We start from the raw sequence: 23,529 nt of genomic DNA on the forward strand, positions 1-23,529 counted from the left end.
TTTTTTAGGGGTCCACAAATGAAGAAACGTTGAAAACCACTGGTCTGCTGGCATTATTGTCTGACCCTCTCCCCCCCATAATTTCCTGCAACTATTTATTTAAATCAATAAAAATGGGGGGGGGAGCTTAAAAACAAACACTGATATTATCCATTGAAATTACAAAAATAAAATGGAATTCTGCCAAGGCTAAATCCATACGATTAATAGTAATGGGGTAGCACAGCGTGCTTTGGGGAGCAGCTTTACCAGGTCAGCCCTAGCCATGTTTGGAGCAAGCAGGAGCAGAGCATAGGGGATAGGGATGGTTTTACAGTTGCTGTGGGTTTTCTCAAACACAGTGATTATAACAGCAGCAAGGCGGGGGCTGTTCTCTCCAGTGGATCTCTCCTGTGGCTGCGTTTCCCAAAATTGCTGTATATGAAGAAGGCTGATGCAGTGGACCAGCTTCTGTCATAAGGAACCTTTCCAGCAGAACTACAGCATTGAGGGAAGTGGGGGAACGTCCGTGCCGTATGCCCCCCAAGGATGAACGGATTACACACCCACCCCACAGGCTGTCTTCATACGCACCAGCGGACTGGTGTGCCTGTCTCGCGTCCAGAATTATGCTTATTACTTATTTATACAGCACTATAGATGTACGGTGAATTCAGTAAGAAGAAAATTATCTAATTTTTTAGAATACTGTTTATTGTCCAAAGACTGAACGTCCACATATGAATTATACAAAGCGTCAGAGACATGCACAGTCTGCTTGTCATTATTCAACAACTTTCATGTGTTTCCAGCACAAGAAGGTCTCAGACTTCAGATTCCAGCAAAAACATATTGCTCCAAAAAAACCCAAACAAAAACCCCACCCAAAAGCTTTAAATTATGGCAGCAAGTTAGATACTCCTTATTTTTAATACTTATCAAGCAAAGATTTGAAAATAACTATAATGTAAACTTTTTATTTTTTAAATATTTTAAATTGCTTGCATGGAGGAGGAGACTGGAGCTAGGAAGGAAGGGCAGAGAATGGAACCGAGAACAGAAGACATAAATTAAAAAAGCCAATCAAGCATCCTTCATATACCTGACATATAGAAAGAGATTTTTGCAGTTATTTTGTGTGAGGCTCACCTATCGTGCTTGCCGACAGTCGTGATATTGTTGTTCAGCAAGGCCTTGGAGACAAACTAGAAAGAGGCACATGTATGGTACATCCCATCTTCAAATCCAACTTCTGAAGACTTGTGCACTTTGCAGAAGAGGGGGATAGGGAGGAGGGAAAATAACAAACAGAAAAATCTGGAGGACTCAACCCTCCACAGACTTTCTCGACACTCTTCCCACTTCATGTTGAATGCTTCCAATGCAGAAATGCGTTTAAAAAAAATAAGTGCAGTTCTAATAGCTAACAAGGAAATTAAAAAGTTACAGCACAGGAATGATACAGCGGATGCCAAAACGAACTGAAACCTTAAAATCAAAGATAGAGCAGAGACAGGAGTAAATGTCACCTATGATATAACCATACAGTAAGCAAACAGGAGTCTTATATTGAATTGATTAGTTTTTTTCCCTCTTCATTTTTATATATTGAAGTCACCCAGACTGGTCCAATATGACATCATTAAAATCTTACACCGATGCACAGCATGAAAATGCCCCTGAAGCTGGTCTGCAGGGATAATTTCAGGACATGCCCAAACCTGCTCTAGCCAGGAGATCCGGATTTTCTCTCACAAAGGTCTGTGCTGTCTGCGTTCCAGGTGGGCTAGCTCTGCAGCGCTCTCTAGTGCCTCAGCAAAATGGAACGGGCTCCGAAGAAGAATGGGGTTGAGGCTGGCTGGGCGGGTTTCACAGAAGGATGTGGGGCCTTCGGTTGTAGGCAGCCAGAGGCCAGGTTTGTTGTGTGTGTGTGCGCGGGTGCACCCTCACTGCGTAGGAGAAGAGGGTCTGAAAAGCTTTACTTTTATTACAGCTCGCCGTCAGAAGCCTCACAGCTGAGATCAGCAAACAGCCATCAGTGGGTATAAAAATACCGCATCCTGGTGGGGTCTCTCTCACTGCGCTGTGTTTCTCGGCAGAACACTTGGAATAAGCTTCCATTTGCCAGCTCCTGCATTCACACAATTTGCTGGGAATAAAGGCTCTCGGCAAGGGAAGCTGCTCTGGGTCATTGTCAGCATGCCACTGTCTGTGGGGCTAGAGCACTCTCAGTTCATTGTCCTGCTGAGCGATGAATTCACAATAATACCTCTGCTGTCTGCATAGTCCGACAGGCTAAACCCTTCCCCTAACCTGGAACGTGGCATTAGCACTATGCTGACGGCACAAGCACGTACTAGGACACAAATCCAGCAGCTACACACAGCAGGGAACACACATGCCCACCAGGGGACTGACTTTCTTTACTAAACTGCCAGGATGAAGGCACAGGACCAAAGCCTACAGGGGGCTCACACATGCACCACCCCAGAGGTCCAACCTCAGCACCCACTGACTTGGAGGGAAGCATGAAATAACAACAGGGCTTGCAAATGAGTGAGAAGGGGACTCTCTGGTCCCCCTCAAAAGATGGTTCTGCTGATGCTGGGGATCACAGGGACACTGTGTCAGTGCAACGGGCCTTTATCTTACTTGACAAAGGGCTAAGGAGACTTCGCTAGAGCCAAATCCTTTCCTGGTGCCTGCGGTCCAGCTGGGACTCTCAGCCCGTGCTACCTTTCACTGGCTCTCCCTTCTAGCCCAAGAGGTGGGGGTGCGTGTGACAAGGGGGGCAGTAGGACTAGAGGGCTCACAAAGGAGATTTGAGGAATGCTGGTGTATCTGCTGGCAGTGGAGAAGCCTGTTTGAAAAGAGACGCCAATGTGCTGGGGGATCGAGGGGCAGGAGCTACCCAAAGCAAGGGACACTCCCGCCCCAGGTGAGGGGAACCTGGTAGGCCTGCTACACAGAGTGAGAGACATCAACCCTCCAGCATTCTGGTTTCCTCCAGAACAGCACTGGGATCTTGTGGATCAAAGTCCGGCTGGTTCAGGATTCTCCCCTGAACAGTATGAAGCCATCCCTCGCCCCACTGCACCTGTGAAAGGAAGGAACGGGAAAGCACAGCTGGGGACTAAATACAATGGTGTGGCCCCTCACCCCGCTTTGGAAGCACGTGGCATTTAATCTCCCCGATTAGGACCCACTTGGGATACTGAATTTTCATGCTGTTTCCAGGAAGTGATGTCAGAGGTGGACCAGTCTAATTTCCTGCAGGCCTTTCTATTGGGTACTGGAATGCAGCTATTCAGCTTAGGGGTCCTCGATGTCGAGAAACTCTTGCTTGGGTGGGGCCATGCCACGGTACCATGCGCACGAGCCGTCGCTCCTCTTGATGCAGGCGTAATGCTTAGCCTGTCGCCCATTGATGTTCTTCTCCGTCACCCAGTCTGTCCAGAGACATTCATCCGAAGACGAGACGAAGCACGGAATGGAGGGGCAGCGGGAGATCTAGGTCAGAACAGAGACCATTGCTGAGCACACACTGATGCTCTGTCTGGGGGAGAGAGGGACCTGCCATGCCTCTTCCATCTCCCACCTCTGTCACTCTGGGCTGGGGGATGGAGAGAGACCCTGAGCCAAGGAAAGCAACATTCTGAAGTTCTGGGGTGCAAAGATGGGGCAAATGTCCCCCTCCCCCTTCAAAGCCCTCCTTTTCCCACCCACTCTAGAGGCCCTAGTCCCCTCTCCAAGCACTGTTAACACAGCACATGAGGAGAAAGGGCTGGCTCTAAGGCCACTGTCTTATCTGTCCCCAACTGTCACTTGTTTCCACTGCACCCCTTGTCCACCTAGCCTGCAAACTCTTCAGGGCAGCGGCTGTGCCTTGGTCTAAGCATCTGTGAAGGACAGTTCAGTCCTGGTGCAGTTCTACTGGAGTCAGACCTGGGATGGATCCTGCTGAACACCAAGCACCTCATCCAGTCCTTGACAGAAGTTTGTCCAACCTGTTATTGAAAACCTCTAGTGAGGGGGACTCCACAGCTCTCTAGCCTGTTCCAGTGCTTAGCTCTCCTGACAGTGAGAAAGTTTTGCCTAACATGAATAGAATGGGTCGCTTCTCTCCAGAAGCATCTGCGCTTTTACCCAAAACCCCAGGGATGGTGACTATGCCACAGGAAAGTCTGAGCGAGTTTCTCAGGGTCACATAAGTGAGGCAGAGGCCTGTCTGGGATCTGGGCTCAAGATGTTCCAGGCCCTTTGTTCCAGCCACTGGACACATGGCTCCTTTTAAGATGCAGAATTGGGTCTTCACCTTAAATAAGAGGAATTTCCCAGTGCTGAAGCCAAACGTGGGATCTTTGCCTGGACAGAGCTACATGCAGAGCAAAGAAGTCTCTCTAACAGAGGAATCAGGACAGTCTAGCTCTGCAAACCATCCCAATGTTGGCATGTCTGAGGAATGAGGCCAGCAGTTCATCTCCACACCGTATGATGCAAGGTGGGTTTAGATTACATCCTTTAGACAAATACTCCACATCTGACTGCAACTGATACATGCAAATATAAGCCTCCAGACAAGTTACAGACAGCAGGAGATGTGGGGGCTGGGCGAGGGTGGGTGCGTGGGAGAAGCCTGGCCACGGAGAGTCCAGGGAGAAGAGGGCAGCATTCTGAGCAGACAGCTGACATGAGGGGATGGAGAGAGATGAGGAGAATGGGGAAAAGCCAGGAGGGGAGGCTGGGCTTGTGGGAACAGCTCTGGGATTCCCAAAAACTGGGGTCTGACCCCACCTTTGCCATAGACTCCCTAGTGACCTTCAGCAACTCACTTCCCCTCAACTTCCCGGCTGTGAAATGGGGATGTTAGTTCTTTCATCCCTAGCAGGGTGTTGTGAGGGCATGTGGGATGCTTACATCCCATGGGGATAAGGGACAGAAAACAGCCCCAGTTATGTAGTAAACTTTTCAAGGCAGGGATAGTATCTCCCTAGGTGGCTGTGGAGGGCCAGATTCTGAGTAGGGGCCTGTGGGCAGTACTGCAAAAGGAGAACAACAGGCCAGGTGATCATCACTCCTAGACAGCCCACTGTCTGCCTCTCTGGGATGCCTCATGTCCTTGCTAGAAGTGCCCCTCATTGGCCATTCCAGACAAAAATCACTGGGTTTATGCTGCCCTCAAGACTCTTACCCATGCTAGGGGAGACAACTGCCCCAGCAACGCACTGATCCCCCTTCAGATGCAAACCCAGGTCTCGATTCAGGAAAGCATCTCTGCCATTCACTTCAGCAAGTGCTTTCCTGAGTTGCAGCACTGAATCCAGCCAAGGTCACTCGACACCAAGGCTTCCAACGGCTGTGAGCAAGGAGCCCAGAAACCTCAGAGCACCACGCGGAATGGCAGGCTCCGGGCATGAGCGCTCCCACTCTGCCTACCTTGCACTCGCAGCCCATCTGGTACCGCTGGTTCAGACTCTTCTTCTGGGTGGCACTCAGGGAGTCCCAAGGGACGATGAAGTCGCACAGTGTGATGTGCATCTTGCCATTGCCTTCGGACTTGCCTGCGGAAAGGCCACACAGTGCTTTAATCTTTCTAGAGACACACGTCCCATCAGGACCTTGAGGGAGTTTGAACAGCACGAGCCCTAGGCGAGCAGCCCGCCCCTCCGGGGGGCTCTAGGGACATACTGTGCCTGGAGCACACATCAATCCCCTCCTTGGGGCACCATCCCTCTTGGCTAACGCAGTTAAACACTGCCATGTCACAAGCAGCAGACTGGAGACGTGAGAAGAGGGGAAGGGGAAGACTGACAAATCAAGGAGCCCAGGAGAAGCAGAACGTCGTTTTGACATAGAGCCACGCAGTGCGGGTGCGAGGCAGCGGATTCCCTCCCAGCCCCCGAGACCACGCATAGAGAATTTGCTCTAAAAAGCCCCAGGAGTTGCCCAAGTACCTGGGGTAATGTTCCACAGCAGGCACAATTCCTGGCACGCTTTCCCCAGAGCCTCAAGGCCTCAGTGCCAGGTGGCAGTGGCCTGAGTGTTTGCCAGGGAACTGTGGTGAAAATCAGGACCCAAGGGCTTTCTGGGCAGGACTAATTCAAACCCCAGGAGTCTCTCTTGAGGAGGGATAGCTCAGGGGTTTGAGCATTGGCCTACTAAACCCAGGGTTGTGGGTTCAATCCTTGAGGGGGCCCTTTGGGGTAAAAATAAGGGACAGTAGTTGGTCCTGCTGTGAAGGCAGAGTACTGGGACTGGATGACCAGTCCCTTCCAGTTCTATGAGATAGGTATATCTCCATTTTTTATTAATTTATTTTATTAACTGGGTCAGCTCTCCTGCCTCAGATCAGCACCTTCTGTCCGCTTGGTTCTGCTCTGCAAACAAAGACAGAAGGAAGCTGTCCTGGCCCACGCCCCAGCTGCTTGCTCGGCCAGGTTTTCCAGGAGGCTCCAAAGGGAAAGATGAGCTGGGCGTCCCTGGAAAGGTGGCCATCCCCACTGGAGAGATCACAATGCTTGTGATGTCACACTCCAAGGGGCCACTCCGCAGGCAGCGATGCAGAGGGGATACAGCAGAGGGGGCTGTCCAGAGTCCTGGCCAGGCAGTCCAACCAGCCTCTAGGCTCAGGGCCTCCCCTGCTGTCTGCATGGATCCGGAGGACTTTATTTAGGGCTTGTTGAGAATTTGCCCCGCTCTAGGGCCTGTGTTCTGAGCAAGCATATCCCAGGACAAGCAAGAGGCTACAGAGCAGGACATTCTCTGACAGCCCCCATCCGGGGAGAGGAGGAGATGGACGTCACACCTAGAACCAGACACTCCAGCAGCACCAGACACTGGGGCCCACAGGGAGCGGAGCGGCCAGGAGAATGGACCAAGAGATGGATCCAGCAGAGCTCAGAGAGTTCAGGAGAAACACCTGGGTGAAGGCATGTGCGATCGCACTCACACTGCAGCCAGACTTTTCTCTGGCCCCAGGGGCACGGTGCCCTTATCCATTAGTGCCATTGGGCAAGTGCCGGACATGGAAACGGACACAGAGGGAGACTCCCGTGCTCCTGCCACTGGGACCGAGGGCTGCAGCTTCAAATGCTCCTGTGGGTTCGGCAGGACAGGAGCATCATCCCATTGCACAGACAGGGAAGCCGAGGCCGACACAAGGCCCAGGGCGCAGCAGCCGCCAATATCCGAGCTGGGGTGAGTGCTCCTGGCAGCCGACCCTGTGCTCGGAACGTGGTCATCACCCCCAAGCCAGCACGGCCTAAGCACCAGCTTGCACACTGGTCAGGAAACGCTACCGGCTTTATTGGCTGTTATTTCCCTAGGAGCCACTAGATGGTGCCAGAAGGGGCCCAGATGATCAGGGACCCTGGATGGGCAGGGGCAGAGGGTTTAAATGAGAAGCAGGCCAGGCCAGCCCGCAGTCACGTGGCAGGGCCCTGTGGCCAGGATGGGAGCCCCATGCATGCCCTGCTCACTGCCCCAGTTCTGGCCAGGATCAGAACGGCACTAAGGCCGCTGGGGTCCAGCGCAGGGCCTTGTGGCCAGGGGAGGGCGGGGGGAACCCTATGGGCAGTGCTGCAATCCTGACTGCTCCGGAGGTCCCATGGCCACAGCAGAGAGCAAGCCCTTTAGCTGGAGTAGAATCCAGTTTCACGGCCTTTCCCTGAGCGATTCCCACAGCTCCAGGAAACCTCCCTACATGGGTCCCTGTCCCTTCGCCTGCCTCCTCCTGCCTACACTGACTCAGGTCGAGAGAGCCTTTGAAGTGCCCCAGTGTCCTGCTTCGGTTTCAGCCCCAGGGCCCACGCCAGCTCCTCCCGCCCCGGAGACAGCCCCAGGGCCCACGCCAGCTCCTCCCGCCCCGGAGACAGCACCGGGGGCCATGCCAGCTCCTCCGGCAATTCACTTCCTACCTGCAATGAGATATTCCTTCTTCCCTCCGGTGTCCAGTGACACCCCGCACACAGCCGAGGAAGGAGCTGTGTAAATTAACTCTATGTCCTTGTCAGGTCCTTTAAACATCTAGCGAGAGAGAGAGACCGCGGTCAGACAGGTGGCCACGCTCAGCTCTACACACGCTGTGGGAGATGGGGCCGGGAGCACGTGCACGGCAAGGGGTGAGGAAGCCGATCTCTTGCAGTACTGGGTGGCACGGACGGGTCACGGCTGTGGGAGCTCAGCACTTGCAGCCCACGGAGATGGGATCCGAGGGTGGGTTTGCTGTGGGGACCCCCTGACCCTGTTCTCATTCCTACACATGCTGCGATTCCCTAGCACCCTCTTCCCACCGGCTCCCCCCAGAGCCAGACTACCCCAGGCTGGGATCCTTACCTTTATCTGCTTGATCTCATACTGGATCCGTTTGATCGGATTCCCATAAACATCATTCCCAGAATCCACCTCTTTTCCGGAGACAGCCTTTGCTCTGATCACTGCAACAAACAGATAGGATGGGCATGAGTGGGAGAGACCCAGGAACAGCCTCCGTTCCCCAGCAGCAAAACAGGCTCCGATGCAAGGCCAGTCCCACAGCCTCAGCCTTGCCAAGCTGGTCACCTGTAGGTTTGGTCTCTCATAGCTCCCAGGCAGGGATTGGCTCTTCCTGTTTGTGGAGCATCTACCTTGTGCTAACAGAGTGATCCTAATGACTGAAATCTCCTTTGCAACGTCTGACCTCTGGGTGAGCGAGTCTTTCCACTGCAGCCCATTCTAACCATCCTTTGACAACAGCCGCAGCAAAATGCCTGAAGCCTGGTCTGGAGGTAAGAAGCCATTAGCACCAGGGTCAGCCTGGGAAGAAAATGGTCTGGATTTACAGAGAAGCGTGTGAAAAGTGTGTGCTGGGCATGTGACACGGGACCGTCATGGCATGCCAAGGCTCACCCTTATACACAGCTGCTTCCAGTGTGTGCACAGCTGTAAGGCCCCAATCCTGCAAATGGGTCTGGGTGGAGTGACCCTCATGTGCGCACAGATTCCTGCACAGGTAAGGTCCCACTGCAGGGTGAGGGCCCACCCATGGGGGGAGGGAGGAGGGGAGGTAAAGTCCTTCACAGCAGGGAGCTTAGGTCTGCTGACAATGTTGGCCGAGCCTGCAAACTCTGCAGACTGGAGAGCTCCACATCTTTCTTTTCCTTTCAAAGGCCTTATATTAAATGCAAAAGCCAGTGTTGAGACTCCACACAGCAGGGGAAACACAATCACGCAGCCCAGAGCAAGAGCAGCTTCCAGGGACTGCTCAGCACAGGCTGCTACCTCTCTAGGGACTCCTGCACACAGCTGCGTAGACATTGCTTTGATCGCAGTCTCCTTGCTCCCCATCTCTGCCTGGCTCTAGAAGCTGGGCAAAGAGCTGAATAAGCAGCATCAGACTAGCTGGACAAGCAGCACTGAGGGAATGCTGAGCTAGGAGAAAAGCACCAGGAGCAGCAGGGGAGGATGAGGATAAAGGAGAGCAGGCTGGAGACAGAAGGGAAGGCACATGCAGGAGAAGGAGAGGGGCTCTTCTTCATTTGTCAACAGAGGTCCTCAGTTTCTTGCTTCTGGTTCACTAATTTTCCACAAAATCCATGAGGTTCTGCCCACTGGTGACTAGACCATTCCCTGAAATGTTGGAATCGATCGGGTGCCGCGTCATGTTACAGACGCACAGCTACTTGCCATCAAGCGGAGTGCACAGCCCGGGATCCCTCAGCCCAAATGGACCTTGCGCAGAGAGCGAGGAGCATAGCTCAGAGGCAGGATGGGGAGGAGAAGGGAGGGTAACTCCATGAGGCCACTAGAGGTGGCACATGGAGTGGGGAGGTTTTTAGGAGCAGCAGCCCTGGTGTGAACAGAGCCCCGCTCCGGACTGACAGCCTGCCCGAACTGCACAGCCTGGCCTTGCCCCTGAGCTGTTCGTTGTGCTGCCCCTAGCAGCCGCTCTTAAACCAGCATCTGTGTCCGAGATCAAGGGGACGCGCTGGCTGAGGAGCCTCCTGCCAGATGTCGGCTGCTGGAATGCCGGGCGGCCACGCAACTCAAAGCACGAGGAACCGCATCCTCCCCCCAGGCCGAAAGCAGCGCGAACCACATGATGTCACTTCCTCCCCAAGACGCCTGGAAAAACAACCCCTCTAGTCACAGCAGGACTCATGGGAAACAAGGGCTGGGGCTCTGGAAAAACAGCCAGGTAGGAACGGGCCTGGCCAAACACCACAGACCTGCAGGCTCCAACCCTGGGTCCTGGACCCGCGGCCTCCCCCGGCTCCCTGTGGCATCAGCTGCTCCGCATCCTTGTGCCCCTCCGCCCAATGCAGCCTCATCGCTTTGCAACACGAGTGAGTGTCAGGAACAAGGGCCCATGTGTGGGCACAACTGATGGGGGGTGGGCACAACTGATGGGGGGAGGGCCCCACCCCAGAGCTGGCAGCTTTCCTGTGGTGATGCCACTCCCCTGCGTACACTGCAAGGCCTGCGCTGAGGAGCCCATCCTCCCCTGGCTCTCCCCTGCTGGCACCCACCTCCACCTGCCCAGGAGCCCCAGCCTAACGATCTGCACCCGGAGAGGCTTTTCCCGCAGAGCGGGGAGCAAGTGCTGCTTTAACAGCATGGACAGCGCCGCTTCCATTGCGAGGCAGAAGGCACCGGCCAAGGCCTCACCACCCCCAAGAGAAGGGCTTGTTCTCACAGCAGAGTGAAAGGCGGGCAGTGCCCTCCATGCAGGACGGAGAGGGGCAAACTGAGGCGAGGCGTGGCCAGTTTGGAGGGGCAGGGCCACTACCTTCCCAAAGGCAGGTTCAGGAGCCTGGCTTCCCAAGAGTGGTTTCCCTCGGTGTCCCCTCCCCAGGGCAGGGTCCTTGCCTCCCGCTGCCCTGCCGCACTGGGCAGAACTTGCCCTGAGAGCAGCTCACCTGGCAGCACGGCTGCCCCGCTGGCCGGGCGAGACCTTTGCAGGTTCAGGTTCCAAGCCTGGATTTAGGCTGATGCCAGCTGCTGACAGCGCAGGGCAGGGCCTGGGGGAGGTGAACAGCCAGAACAGGTGGAGGGCAGAGAGCGGTGGAGGGGCAGGGGTTAAACCCGGTCCATTCTGCTGGTCCGGGGGGATGCGATCCAGTGACAGCTAGAGCCGTGGGGCTCCGTGATCTGCCCCGCTCCCCGCTGAGGATGCCAGAACCACGCACAGGGCAGGCGCTCATTCCCCAGAGGCCAGTTCTCCCGGTGCAGGATCCAGGGGACGCCCAAGCAGCAAGAGAACCCAGCTGCAGGAAGCCAGGCTCCGCCAGCCAGCCACGGCCCCTCTGCCTCAGACAAGGCCCTGCCCTTGAGGCCGAGCTGACCGGTCTCTTGGTAACGCACAGGGCAGGACAGAATCCAGCTGGTTCCAAGAGCCCAGGCAAGGGCAGCACGCAGACGGCCTCCCATGGCCCAGAGCAGCACGCTGCTGCACTGCAAGCGCGAGAGGGAACAGGCCACTGGCCACTGCAGGGTATTGGCACGGGACCCCCGATCACTGCAGAGATCACCTGCAGGAGGGTTTGTGGCCTGCTGAGAACTCGAGTTAACCGACCGTTATCTCGGGCGAGCTGACACCCATCAAGACGCTCCCCAGCATTCACAATGTGTCCTGAGCATCCCTGTACGACCCCCTCAAAGCCCCGCTGTTCTGTGACAGCCCCGGAGCTAGGGCTGAGCCCTGGGGGGGCCACCAGCAGCTGTGCCCTGGAGCCACTGCGTGTGGGGAGTGCGGCTCACGCAGGGCAGCGCAGGCTTTCACCGGCACCCAACGGGTCGAGTTACAGCCCAGGCTCCCTCTAGGGCCCCTCCCACCAACCTGGGCCATGCTAACGGCCGGGGGCCTCATCCACACTGGCCTATTCGAACATGGACAAACGTTCCCCTCAAGTCCTAGTGTAGACGAGGCCTGGGGCTGGGATCTGCACAGCACTCCTGGGCCCGGGGCTGGGATCTGCACAGCACTCCTGGGCCCGGGGCTGGGATCTGCACAGCACTCCTGGGCCCGGGGCTGGGGCTGGGACTTCCAGGTGCTAGAGCAGGAGCGGTCCACAGTAATTAACCAGTGCCAGTATCAGTCCTTCGTCGGGGTCCGTAAAACCCCAGGGGTTCGGACTGGGGGGCAGCTTGCGGGCCCCACTCCAGGGCTAAGGAATTCCTACAGGAGCCCTGGCCAGCACAGACAGCTCTCACTGGGCCTGAGGAGCCACATGGGGCACCAAGGTTAAGTTCACAGCTGTTGCCCTGCCCAGGGAATTTAACCCCAAACCTAGCCAGCTCCCAGCCCCAATGATCCCTCCACACCTAGCACAGACTCTGGCTCTGCCTCCCACCCCATTGCGGATGCCAAGCCCAGCTCCCCTCCATGTACTCTTGACTCCAGCTCCTTGTGCCTCTACTGAGCGCAGATCGGGACTCTAACCAGCCCTGAACCCAGCTACAGGCCCCACGGGGCAGACTCCAACTCAGCTCCCCTCCACTGCTGCTCTGGGAAAGGCTGTGCCGCGCCCGGGACACAAGCCATGCAGTCGGGCCTTTGGCAGGAAGAGCAGCTACTGGTCTAGGTTCCTCCCGTCTGCTGTTTGCTCTTCCCTCTTCCCCGGGCAGAACACCACCCTGACCAGCTCTTGGCACTGCAGCGCTGGGGCCGGGAGCAGCTGATGGTGTGGGCGGCGTGGTCCTAGTTACCAGACAGAAGCATCAAGGCCATGCCCAATGCAGCGATCCGCAGCCATGCCCAGTGCTCACGGCACGGTTGGTGCCCAAGGAGTGAGGGGTTCACCAGCTGGAGCCACTCATGACTCCGAGCTGGATGGGACAGGAACTGCTGGTGTAGGGGCCAAGGCCTATGCCGGCTGTTTGCCCTACTGCCACTCCCTGCCCCCACTGATCGTCCAGCCCCTCTTGGCACCCCCAAGTCACATCAAGGGGCTCCTGGGGATGGCTCTGAAATAGAGGTGTTCCCGTGAGCCACTGCCCAGCTCCTGCCTGGACCCCCAGCTGCCCCAGGAAGCAAAGCAGGGAGGACAAGCCTCTCCAGCTTTGCTTCGGGTAGGGTAGCAAACAGAGCAGCTGCTGCCGGTGGCTCCTGCCTTTGGCCTGAGAGGGCGGGAAGTGACATTGGCTTAGCAGCTGTGGGCGGGAAAACGGCTCCTGGTTCGGTGGGCTCCGGCCTTTTCCATTCACGTGCTGATGAATCACTTGACAAAAATGCAGCCCTATCTAGGCAGATTTGTTCTGAACAGTGCGGCTTTGTGGAGCGGACTGCATTGCACTTCCCAGCCAAGAGCCCAGCCAAGCTCCACGCTGAAAGCCAGGAGCCAGAGGGGAGGGTGGTGTGGGAAGGAGAGGGAGGGAGAGTCAGCCCAGGGAAATCCAGGCCTGCCCAGTCCCTCAATGGGAGGCAGCTCCGAGCACTCAGACCATGAGTCAGACTCACAAAGTCAGGAGATTTTAATGCTAAGAAACCCTTTGTATTTTCCATTTCTGCTGAGTGAGCGGCTCAGGTCCCGTTTTCAGACATCTCTGCAGCCAGGGGGGTTGCAAACATACTGGGACTTCCCAACGAAAGCTGAGTTCCCCACAGAATTCCCTGACTCCAGGAGCTGGAGCTTTAATGGAAATCCCAGCTACCCTCCGACTCATGCTAAAGTCACAAGAGCTGGTGAAGGCCGGGGTGAGTGACGATGGCCCCATATAGGCTCCCCAGGAAGGACAAGGTGCCCTCCCCAGGCAGGGGAATGGGACACGCAGAGCCCAGTACCCTGGAGATAAAACACACCCCTCCTTGGCAAAGATGCCAGCGACGGCCTGGCAAACTGGGATCCCAACTCACACCTCATTAGCTGCATTGCAGTGAGCACTGGGCATCCAGGGATGTGTCTGCACGCCTGGGCACAAGACCCACTGCCAGGTGGCTACCTGGCTGGGTGAGATGTTAATGGGGGGCCTGTCTGGGGCTCTCGGAAACCATGGCAACAAGAGGGTGTGGCTCGAGGTCCGCCGCAAGAGCCAGTGGATGGGACCAAGGGACTGTTATAATGCTGGGGGGTGGGGGGGCACAAGTCACCTTACAGCATTTTAACCAATAGGATTGCACCATGGAAATTCACTGATGCAGTGTGGCGATTGGCTGTTACCGCTGAGCTCACAACCCCCCCACTCCATCCCGGATGAATCTGAGAGTCCCCCAGACCTGCCCCAAAGCAAGGGGGACCTGGGATTGTGAACAGGACACCAGCAAACAGACACTTCTCATCCCCACACTGCCGTCTCCTGGGCTGTCTGAATCGCTAGCCAGCCAAAAGCCGCCCCCGTCCCAGTCCTGCTAACAGCACCTCCGGCAGACAGACACGTGTATTCTGGGCAGCTTTCAAGCGTTTGCCCGTAGCTGCCTCTGCAGCAGCCTCCATGCAGAGAGAGATGGGCGCAGCTGTCCCCCGCCCCGTCTCCCGCCCCCACGGATTTCCCCGCTGGCTGCTGGAGGCGCTGGGATGTGGACCCTCCCTCCTCTGCTTCTGCTAACCAAACTGACCTCGTGGCAGCTGACCCAGCAAGACTCTGCCAAGGCAGGACGCTGTGCCAGGTGTGTGCAATACCTGTGTGTGAACACGTGCTGACGCACATGTACAGAAAACGAGTCTCCGGAGTTATCTGCCTAGCTTTGTCCAGCGCTGCCCGGCTAACATGCCTAAACCAGAGTGCCCTTGCTCCAGCTGGTTCTGAGCAGGAAACTCACTCCCTATGGCCCATTCGGTCCTCGGCTTCCCTGCAAAAACTTCCCTAAACCCCTGTGTTTTTGACATTGGGGGCGTTCAGGGGGAGCTGAGCAGCCAGCAGTGAGTGGTAACTTTCCATCCCGACTGCCCTGGGCTGGATCTGTACCAGGGACCTCGAGGGAGAGGCATCACAGTGCACCGTCATGCCTGAGCTAGCCACTTCCCAGGCCAACACACGGAGGAGATGGTGCATGTTGGTACTGGGGCACAGAGCTGGATGAGAGGTGAGGCCACGGGGGCATGAGCTCTATATCTGGGCACCACTGACAGCCAGTCCTTGGCACCTAGATAACAGGGGCTCCCTCAAAGTTAGTAACCCCCTGACCAACCCGATCTAGCCTAGAGGGAGAAGAGAAGAACCTGGAAGAGGCGGTGCAGTTCTGGGTGGGATGTCTGAATTAAAGCAGAGGCACCACCACCACGCAGGGGTTGTGGGAATGGGTTTTACCGCTATGGGCACAAATCCACATCTGAAATAACCCCCCAGTGAAACAGGAACACCGGTGTGCTTCTAAATGGAAACTTCCCGCCCCGTGCTAGTGCCTGAAATCAGGGCTAGGAACAAGGGGAAGCCAGCCAGGCTGCATGCAGAGTCTGAATCATCGCAGCTGCTGCGATTTGTAACCTGGGCAAGGGCGAGTCCTGGGTCACCATGTCCCTGGCACTGCGCTGCCAAACCCACCTGCCTCCCTGCTACGAGAGAGGCTCCCTTCCAGGTCCCGCCCTGTGTGCGGGGAATCCCACACTGGGATGCTCCACGTCACTGGACACAAGGCCAGATTCACCCTCTTCGGAGGAAAGGGTGATCAAAGTAACAGCACCTAGAAGGGAGTACTCCCGCCCTCCCCTGCCAGGCTCCATTCTACTGGCACAAGCAAAGACACTGCATCCACACTGCACTTAAACTGCCCCTTAGCCCAAGTCAGCTGGCATGGGCCAGCCACGGGCGTCTAATGGCAGTGCAGACATGCCCCAAGTGACTTTCCCAAGGCCTCTGAGAGAGCTGGCAAGAGAGCGGGGAGCAGAGCTCTGGGCTCCTGTAGGATAACAGTCAGCATCCCAAAGCACAATAGCTGCCACGGATCACATTTACAGGTCAGGAAACGGAGGTTCAGAGACCTGCCCAAGCTCGGTAGCAGAGCCAGTAACAGGACCCAGGAGTCCTGAGTCCCAATCGCTCCTCGCTGCAGTTGGCCCGTGGCTCTCCCAACAGAGCGCTGAGGGGCACTGTGCTACTCAGCCTCTGCACCTGTGTTTAGAGCACCCGGTCACTCCAGCCATTTCCGAGGTGCCAACACCATGGGCCCCAACAGCCCCCAAGGCCTACACCGCCATGTGACAGCGTGTGGCCTGGTGACCACCACCCACACACCCCTACATGACCTCAGGGTGGCCCTGCAAGCTGCCCCTGCCTCAATTTCCCTCCGAGTCCCCAGTAACTCCAGGCAAACTTCCGAGCATCGATAACCCTTGCCGGGTTCATTTATTATAATAAAAGGCCTGTGTATGTAGATCATAACCCAGCCCCACCACCCAGAATCCCCCAGCTCACACCAACAGTCCACCCCCACACCCAGTACAGCCCTAGCCCCTCTCGCTGCACCCAGGCTGGGACTCCCCGGCCACCCCCAACCTCTCTCACCACACCTCACCCGGCCTCTCTTGCCACCCCAAGGCTCCCCGGCATGGCTCTGGCCTCCCCCGCCACAGCCAGGCTCTCTGGCCTAGCTCTGGCCTCTCTCACACCCCACCCAGCCCCTCTAGCTGGGCTGCTCCTCTGCCCATTTCATTCTCCGGTCTGGTCCTAGCTCTCGCCCAGAGACATCAGCGCACTCACCTGTCCATCATTCCCCAGCCTTCAGCCCTCTGCAGCCCCAACGAGCCAGCAGGTACCTCCCTCTGCAGCTCTCAGCCTTCAGCCTGCTCTGGCCTGGGCAAGTTTGTGGGTGACCCCCCCCAACTGCCTTGCTGCCTCCTGCTTTCACCAGCCTCCCCTGACTCCACGGCTCAGCAGGGGCCCTCGCCACTCCCTCCTTCAGGGCAGCCCAGCCCAGCCTTGCTCTGAGCGGTCTTCTGACTCTCTCTCTCCTCTCCAGAATACCCTTAACTTGGGGCTGCCTCTCCCTTGTAACTCCCAGGGCCATAGGTGCTGGAACTAGAGATGCTGGGGGTGTTGCCGCACTCCCTGACTTGAAGTGGTTCCATCCTATCCAGGGTTTACAGTTTGGTTCAATGGCTCTGTCACGGAGAGAGGGCCCTGCACCCCCCTCTTCCTAGGATTCCCGGGGGCACCCCCCTCTTCCTGCGATTCCCCGTGACTCGCCAGCCAGTAAAATGGAAGGTTTATTAAATGACAGGATCACAGTCCAAACAGAGCCTGTAGGTACAAACAGGACCCCTCAGTCAGGTCCAGCACTTGTCTAACCTGGGACACATGGTCCTCCCAGGTCTGGCTAAAGACACAGATGTCATCAATATACGCCACGGCAAAACTGTCCATCCCCCTCCATAGCTGATCCACCAGGCGCTGGAGCTCCCTTGAGGCCGACAGGCAGGGTCAAGAACTCATGGAGCCCCAGAGGGGTGATAAAGGCTGATTTCAGCCTGGCATCTGCATCCAGTGGCACTTGCCAGTAGCCCTTTGTAAGGTCCATGGTGGTAAGGTACCGAGCTCCTCCCAACTGGTCTGGGAGCTCGTCAGGCCTGGGCATAGGGTAGGCATCAGATACAGTGATGGCACTGAGCTTCCGATAGTCCACACAGAACCGGATCAACCTGTCCTTTTTGTGGACCTCCACCACCAGTGAGGCCCAAGGGCTGGCAACTGGCTAGATCACCCCCAAAGCCAGCATGTCACTGACCTCTCTTTCCAGGTCCTGAGCAGTTTTCCCTATGACTCGGAAGGGGGAGCATCTTATCGGTGGGTGTGACCCTGTCTGCACCCGGTGGACAATCAGATTGAGTCCAGGCTGGTTGGAAAACAGCTGTCGGTACGGATGCAGCAGCCCCCTGACCTCAGCTTGCTGGGCAGGGGTTAGCTGATCCGAGAGGGGAATTGTTTTCAGGGGGGAACCAGCTCTGGTCCAAGGGAATAGGTCTACTAAAGGGTCATCTCCCTGCTCTTCCCACTGTCCACACATGACCAACACCACATTCCCCCTGTCACAATATGGCTTCATCATATTCACATGGTACACCTGGCGGTGGTGCGCCCAGTTCGACAGCTCCGCCACATAGTTTACCTCATTGAGCTGCTTGACCACCTTGAAGGGACCTTCCCAAGTGGCCTGTAGTTTGTTTTTTCTCATGGGGATGAGAACCATCACCTGATCCCCGGTGGCGCAGGCACGGGCCTGTGCCATGCAGTCATACCAGACCTTCTGCTTCCTCTGGGCTCTGGCCAGATTCTCCTTGGCCAGACCCATGAGTTCAGCAAGTCTCTCTCGGAAGATCAGGACATACTCCACCACTGATTCTCCATCGGGAATGGCCTTCCCCTCCCATTCGTCTCATCAGGTCCAGGGGCCCCCTTACCCTCCTTCCATATAACAGTTCGAAAGGCGAGAACCTGGTAGACTCCTGGGGCACTTCCCTGTACGCAAACAGCAGGTGAGGTAAGGACTTGTCCCAATCCTGCAGGTGCTGGTTCATAAAGGTTTTCAGCATCATCTTTAGCGTTCTGTTGAACCTCTCCACCAGCCCATTGGATTGGGGGTGATATGCTGAGGCCCAGCTGTGCCGGACCCCACATTTCTCCCACAAGCACCGGAGCAGGGCCGACATGAAGTTGGAGCTTTGGTCTGTCAAGACTTCCTTGGGGAACCCCATCTGGCTGAAAATGGTCAGGAGCACATCGGCCACGGTGTCTGCTTCAATGATAAGGGCACTCGGGGTAGCGAGTGGCGAAATCTACCACCACCAGAATGTATTTCTTTCCCGACCGGGTCATCTTGCTGAGAGGCCCCACGATGTCCATAGCCACCTTCTGGAAAGGCTCCTCTATGATGGGCAAGGGTCTCAAAGCTGTTTTCCCCTTGTCCCGGGCCTTCCCCACCCTCTGACAGGGATCACAGGATCGGCCATACTGCCAGACAGTGGTAAAGACCTCAGGCCAGTAAAAGTTCTGTAGCAACCTCTGCCGGGTGCGCCAGATTCCCTGGTGCCCTGCGAGAGGGATGTCACGGGCCAGGTACAATAGTTTGCGGCGATACTTCTGGGGGACCACCAGCTGCCTCCTGATCCCACAGGACTCCACTTCCCCTGGGGGAGCCCATTCTCGGTACAGGAACCCCTTCTCCCACAGGAACCTCTCCTGGCAGCCTCTCCCCATGGTCTGTACCACACTGAGGTCGGCCAGGGCCCTGAGCTTCCGCAAGGAGGGATCTTTCTGCAACTCGGCCTGGAACTCAGTGGCTGGGGAAGGGATGGGGACCTGCTCCCTCCCGCTGGCTGGGTCTGAAGCCGCAGCCCCTCTCAGCCTTGTCCCTGGGCACTCCCTCCCCACCGGGGTAAGGTCCTGTGCCTCCAGTGAGGTACCCTCCCCAAGGTCAGGATGTAGTGCCCTTCGCCGGCTCTGGCTACGGATCACAACCAGGGCATTCTGGGGGTTACTTGGCCATTTCTCTAGATCTTCCCCCCACCCCTCCATCAACACCTCAGTGGGCAAATGGTGGTGCACCCCCACATCCTTGGGGCCCTCCTTGGCCCCCCCATTTCAGAGGTACCCTCGACACGGGCACCTTGAATGGAGTCCCACCCACACCCATCAGGTAGGTGTTGGGCGCTACCCGATCTGGGGCCACCACCTCAGACCAGGCCAGCACCACCTCAGTGCCCGTATCCCAGTATCCATTGACCTTCCTCCCATCCACCTCTAGGGGAACAAGGCACTGTCTCCGGAGGGACAGCCCCGCGCCCACCCTGTAAACCGAGAACCCTGAGTTACTCTTCCCTCCTGAGCAGTTGGTACACTGCCAGCCCCTCTTGCCTAGGAAGCCTGCCCCTTGTCCAGCTGGGTCCCTACCCAGTTAACCCTGTGTGGGTTTGGTCTGCTCAGTCCGTCCTTGAGCCTGGGGCACTGGGTCTGTACATGGCCTCTTTGGCCACAGTAATAGCAGCTCATGTCTTGTTGGTCCCCTTGAGCCGGTCGGTTGGTCCTGACGCTGGATGTTCCCCTTGGGAGGGGGTTCTCCATGTTCCCCCTTTGGGAGGTCCCACGGTGACTCTCTCTCTGCATCATGGAGGGCCTGTTTCTTTGGGACTCCTCCCTGCCACCCCCTGACTGGCTGTTCACAAACTCTTAGGCAAGCTGCCCTGCACGTCATGGGTCCTCCAACCATAGCCTCAGGTCGGATGGGCACTATTCATACAGTTGCTCCAGTACGATCAGGTTAAGCAGGTCCTCCTCAGTTTGGGTCCCATCTGCCCACTTGTGGACATATTCCTGCATCCGGAGGACCAGTTCTAGATATGTGACCTCAGGGGTTTTATGCTGACTCCGGAACCTTTTCCAGTACATCTGGGGAGCCAGCCCAAACTCGCATAGCAGGGCCTTTTTGAATAGTTTGTAGTCCCCTGCCTCCACCCCTTCCATTCGGCTGTACATCGCCACAGGTTTGGGGTTTAGTAAGGGGGTGAGAAACTGGAGCCTGTCTTCCGGGGCAACCCTGTGCAGCTTGCAGGCCATCTCAAAGGCATTCAGGAAGTCATCTATGTCCTCCCCTTCCTTACGCCGGCCCAGGACGCACTTATCAAATCTCCATGCAGTCCTGGGTCCCCCACCACTCACCGCAGCCAGGGGCTCGCTGCTCCTCAGCCTTGCCAACTCTAGCTCATGCTGTCTCCATCTCTCTTCATTCTGTCTCTGTTTCTCTTTCTCCTCCAGCTCATGCTGTCTCTGCTTCTCTTTCTCTGCCAGTTCCTGCTGCTTCAGCTCCAGTTCTTTCAGTTTTATCTCCCTCTCCCATTTCAGCTGCCTCAGCTCCAGGGATGGGGAGCTCTGATGGGAGGATCCCCTGCTGGCTGCGGGGGTCACAGTGCCCTCAGTATTTGCTGGGCTCCTCCCAGCCCTTCCCCTAGGTATAGATAGGAGGGGTCCTGGGATGCCCTTGGCAGCTGTCTGACCATTCCCAGCTGGGACAGACACTGGTGCCCACCCTGCATCTGCCGGGCTGCTCCCCTGAGAGACAGGGATCGGTTAATCCAAGCGATCTCCCTCCTCCAGCTGGGCAATCAGCTGTTCCTTGGTGAGCCTCCCAATGTGCAGCCCCTTCTGCCTGCACAGCTCCACCAGGTCGCTCTTAAGGGGCTTATTACACATTTTCCTGCTGCCACTCGCAGGCCTGGGTGCTCTCAGCTCCCCATGGTTTCCACGAGGAACCTCTAGTGTGCCAGCCCTTCTCGAGGTCACCACCTCTCTCGGAGGGTCAAGCCGCAGACTCCTCCACTCCTGAGCCTGCTCACCGCAGTCCCCAGGGGGACCCAGTTACTGAAACAGTCCTTCTCACTGGTCACACACTCCCAGGAGTTAACCACCCCCTGAAACCATCTCTCTCTGAATCTTCAGCACACCTGGTCCCCGTCAATCCCCCTTCGTTTTACTGCTCCCCAGTCACTCACTGCAGGAAGCGCCGTCTGCGGAGTGCAGTACATCCCACCGCTGCCACCAGCTGTCACAGAGTGTGGGGGACTCAGGGCCCTGCACCCCCCTTACTGCGATTCCCCATGACTCTCAGCCAGCCAGTAGAACAGAAGGCTTATTAGACGACAGGAGCACAGTCCAAACAGAGCTTGTGGGTACAAACAGGACCCCCCAGTCAGGTCCCTCTGGGGGTCAAGGAGCTTAGACCCCAGCCTTGGGACTCCCTCCGTTTCCCCAGACCGCTCCAAACTGAAACCCCCTCCAGCCATCTCACCCAGCCTCCCCCTGGCTCCTCCTCCAGCCTTTGTCCAGTTTCCGGGGCAAAGGTGTCACCTGGGTCCAACCCCCCCCCCGCCCCCCGGCTCAGGTATCGTCCCTCCAGTGAAGCCACCCCCTGCTCTCCCATGCCCCATGCAGACAGTCCCAGTAAAACTCCCCGGCCACATCACCAGGCCAATCCGCCCCGCTCCATCACAGACTCTCAGCACCCCCACCGCAGACGTTCCAGCCCCCCCGGCCAAGGCTGCCCTGCCCTCCTGACATCAAACTAGCGTGTAGCCGGACTGGAACCGGGCTGCTGGGCCCAAATTCATTTAAGACGCCAGCTCCCCTGAGCAAGGGGCTGATCAGCATGTGTCCATGAGCGAAAAACTCCCCCCACCCTGCGATGCTGCGCCCCCCCGCCACCTGAAGGCCACTTCCCAGGCACTGAGCTGGTAGGTCCTGTGTCCCCACTGGTTACCATGGTGAGGCCCTGGAGAGCATTAAAGCTTCAGACACTGCAAGCTCCAAATCTGCAGCTTAATTAGAGCCTGGGGCCCGCAAGGGGAGCGCTCTGCCGGGGCTGAGCTGCCGGCCCCCCGACTCCTCCGCCCTGCACCGGGACCAGAGGCAGCAGCACTGGGATCGGACGGCTCTGGCCCAGGGGCCCTTGAGCAGGGCCACATGGGGAAAGGGAGCGGCCCACCCTCCACTTGCAGCCAGCCGGCGTGAGGGGGGTCTCCGCTGCTCCCTGCCCTGCTGCTTCTCAGTTAGACTCTGGCTACACAGAGATGCTTGAAGCCGACAGGAGAGAGCTCTCCCATCCGCCGGCCTAATCAGTCCACCCGCAAGGAGCAGCCATAGTGATACCAGCAGGACACAGCACGGGCCACACCGGCGCTCAGGCCAGCGTAACTTGCAGCGCTCGGGGGTGGCTGAGTCAAACTGACCTGAGCTGCAGCGTAGCTATAGGCAGTGCCCTGGGGGGGGCCCACAGGCAGCCTCGCAGCGTTACTCTGCAGAGCGCAGTTACCTCCAGGGCAGCCCCGGGACTGGACAATGTGGCTCCTGGCTAACGGCTGCTTGTCTGACTGGCTGCTTCTCCAACATCAAACTCCTGAATCACGGGCTGGTTCCACCCCCAGTGCAGCCACGCAGAGCTCCCTGCAGGGACTCTGGGACAGAGCCTGGCAGCGTGCGGTGCGGTCTGCCCGGGGCCCTCGCTTTCAGGGTTAATTTCCACCCCCAGATGAGGAATTAGATGGGTAACAGGTCACCGGCACAGGCTGTTACCATGGCAGCAGGAGTCACCACTTGCACAAATCCTGCCTGCAGTCACAGATGTGCAATAACAGGCACAGATACATTGGCAAAGCTGGCCCTGCATGGAGATCCCACGGGCACGCGTGCGAGCAGCAGTCGGGTTTGCCCCCACAGTCCTCAGCTAACGAAGACAAGAACGAACTGAATTACAAGTCATTGACCCGGCTGAGTCAAAGCAGCAAAACAAGTGAGCTTTCTAAGACGGACCACAGACCCGGCACAGCCCGGCTCCGCACGGCATAGTAGGGTATGGCCCCGCACAGCCCAGTCCGGCCCCACACAGCCCAGCCCCGCCCAGCCTGGCATGGTAGGGTGTGGCCCCGCCCGGCCCGGCCCCGCACAGCCCAGCCTGGCATGGTAGGGTGTTGCCCCGCCCGGCCCGGCCCCGCACAGCCCAGCCTGGCATGGTAGGGTGTGGCCCCGTCCGGCCCGGCCTGGTAGGGTGTGGCCCCGCACAGCAGAACACAAACGGCTTCTAATGGCAGAGATGAGCCAGAAGAAGAAGAACAGCTGCTTGCCAGCCTCCCCGCTCCTCCTGCACTGGGTGTTTCC

The 23,529-nt window shown here is 57.2% G+C and overlaps 1 protein-coding gene across 1 annotated transcript in view; it reads right to left on the bottom strand.

Moving 5' to 3' along the window:
- Positions 1-667: 667 nt before the first annotated feature.
- The window catches only part of TIMP2 (TIMP metallopeptidase inhibitor 2), a 31,066-nt gene continuing 8,204 nt past the window's right edge, over positions 668-23,529 (bottom strand). Inside the window, exons 2-5 of the mRNA XM_073310150.1 lie at positions 8,314-8,414; positions 7,896-8,004; positions 5,416-5,540; positions 668-3,489 (exon numbers count right to left, since the gene is read on the bottom strand). Of these exons, the coding sequence (XP_073166251.1) occupies positions 3,292-3,489; positions 5,416-5,540; positions 7,896-8,004; positions 8,314-8,414 (533 nt within the window). The 3' untranslated portion in view covers positions 668-3,291. The remainder of the gene's footprint in view (positions 3,490-5,415; positions 5,541-7,895; positions 8,005-8,313; positions 8,415-23,529) is intronic.

This window comes from Lepidochelys kempii, chromosome 14 (assembly GCF_965140265.1).
Source record: "Lepidochelys kempii isolate rLepKem1 chromosome 14, rLepKem1.hap2, whole genome shotgun sequence".
Lineage (NCBI taxonomy): Eukaryota > Metazoa > Chordata > Testudines > Cheloniidae > Lepidochelys > Lepidochelys kempii.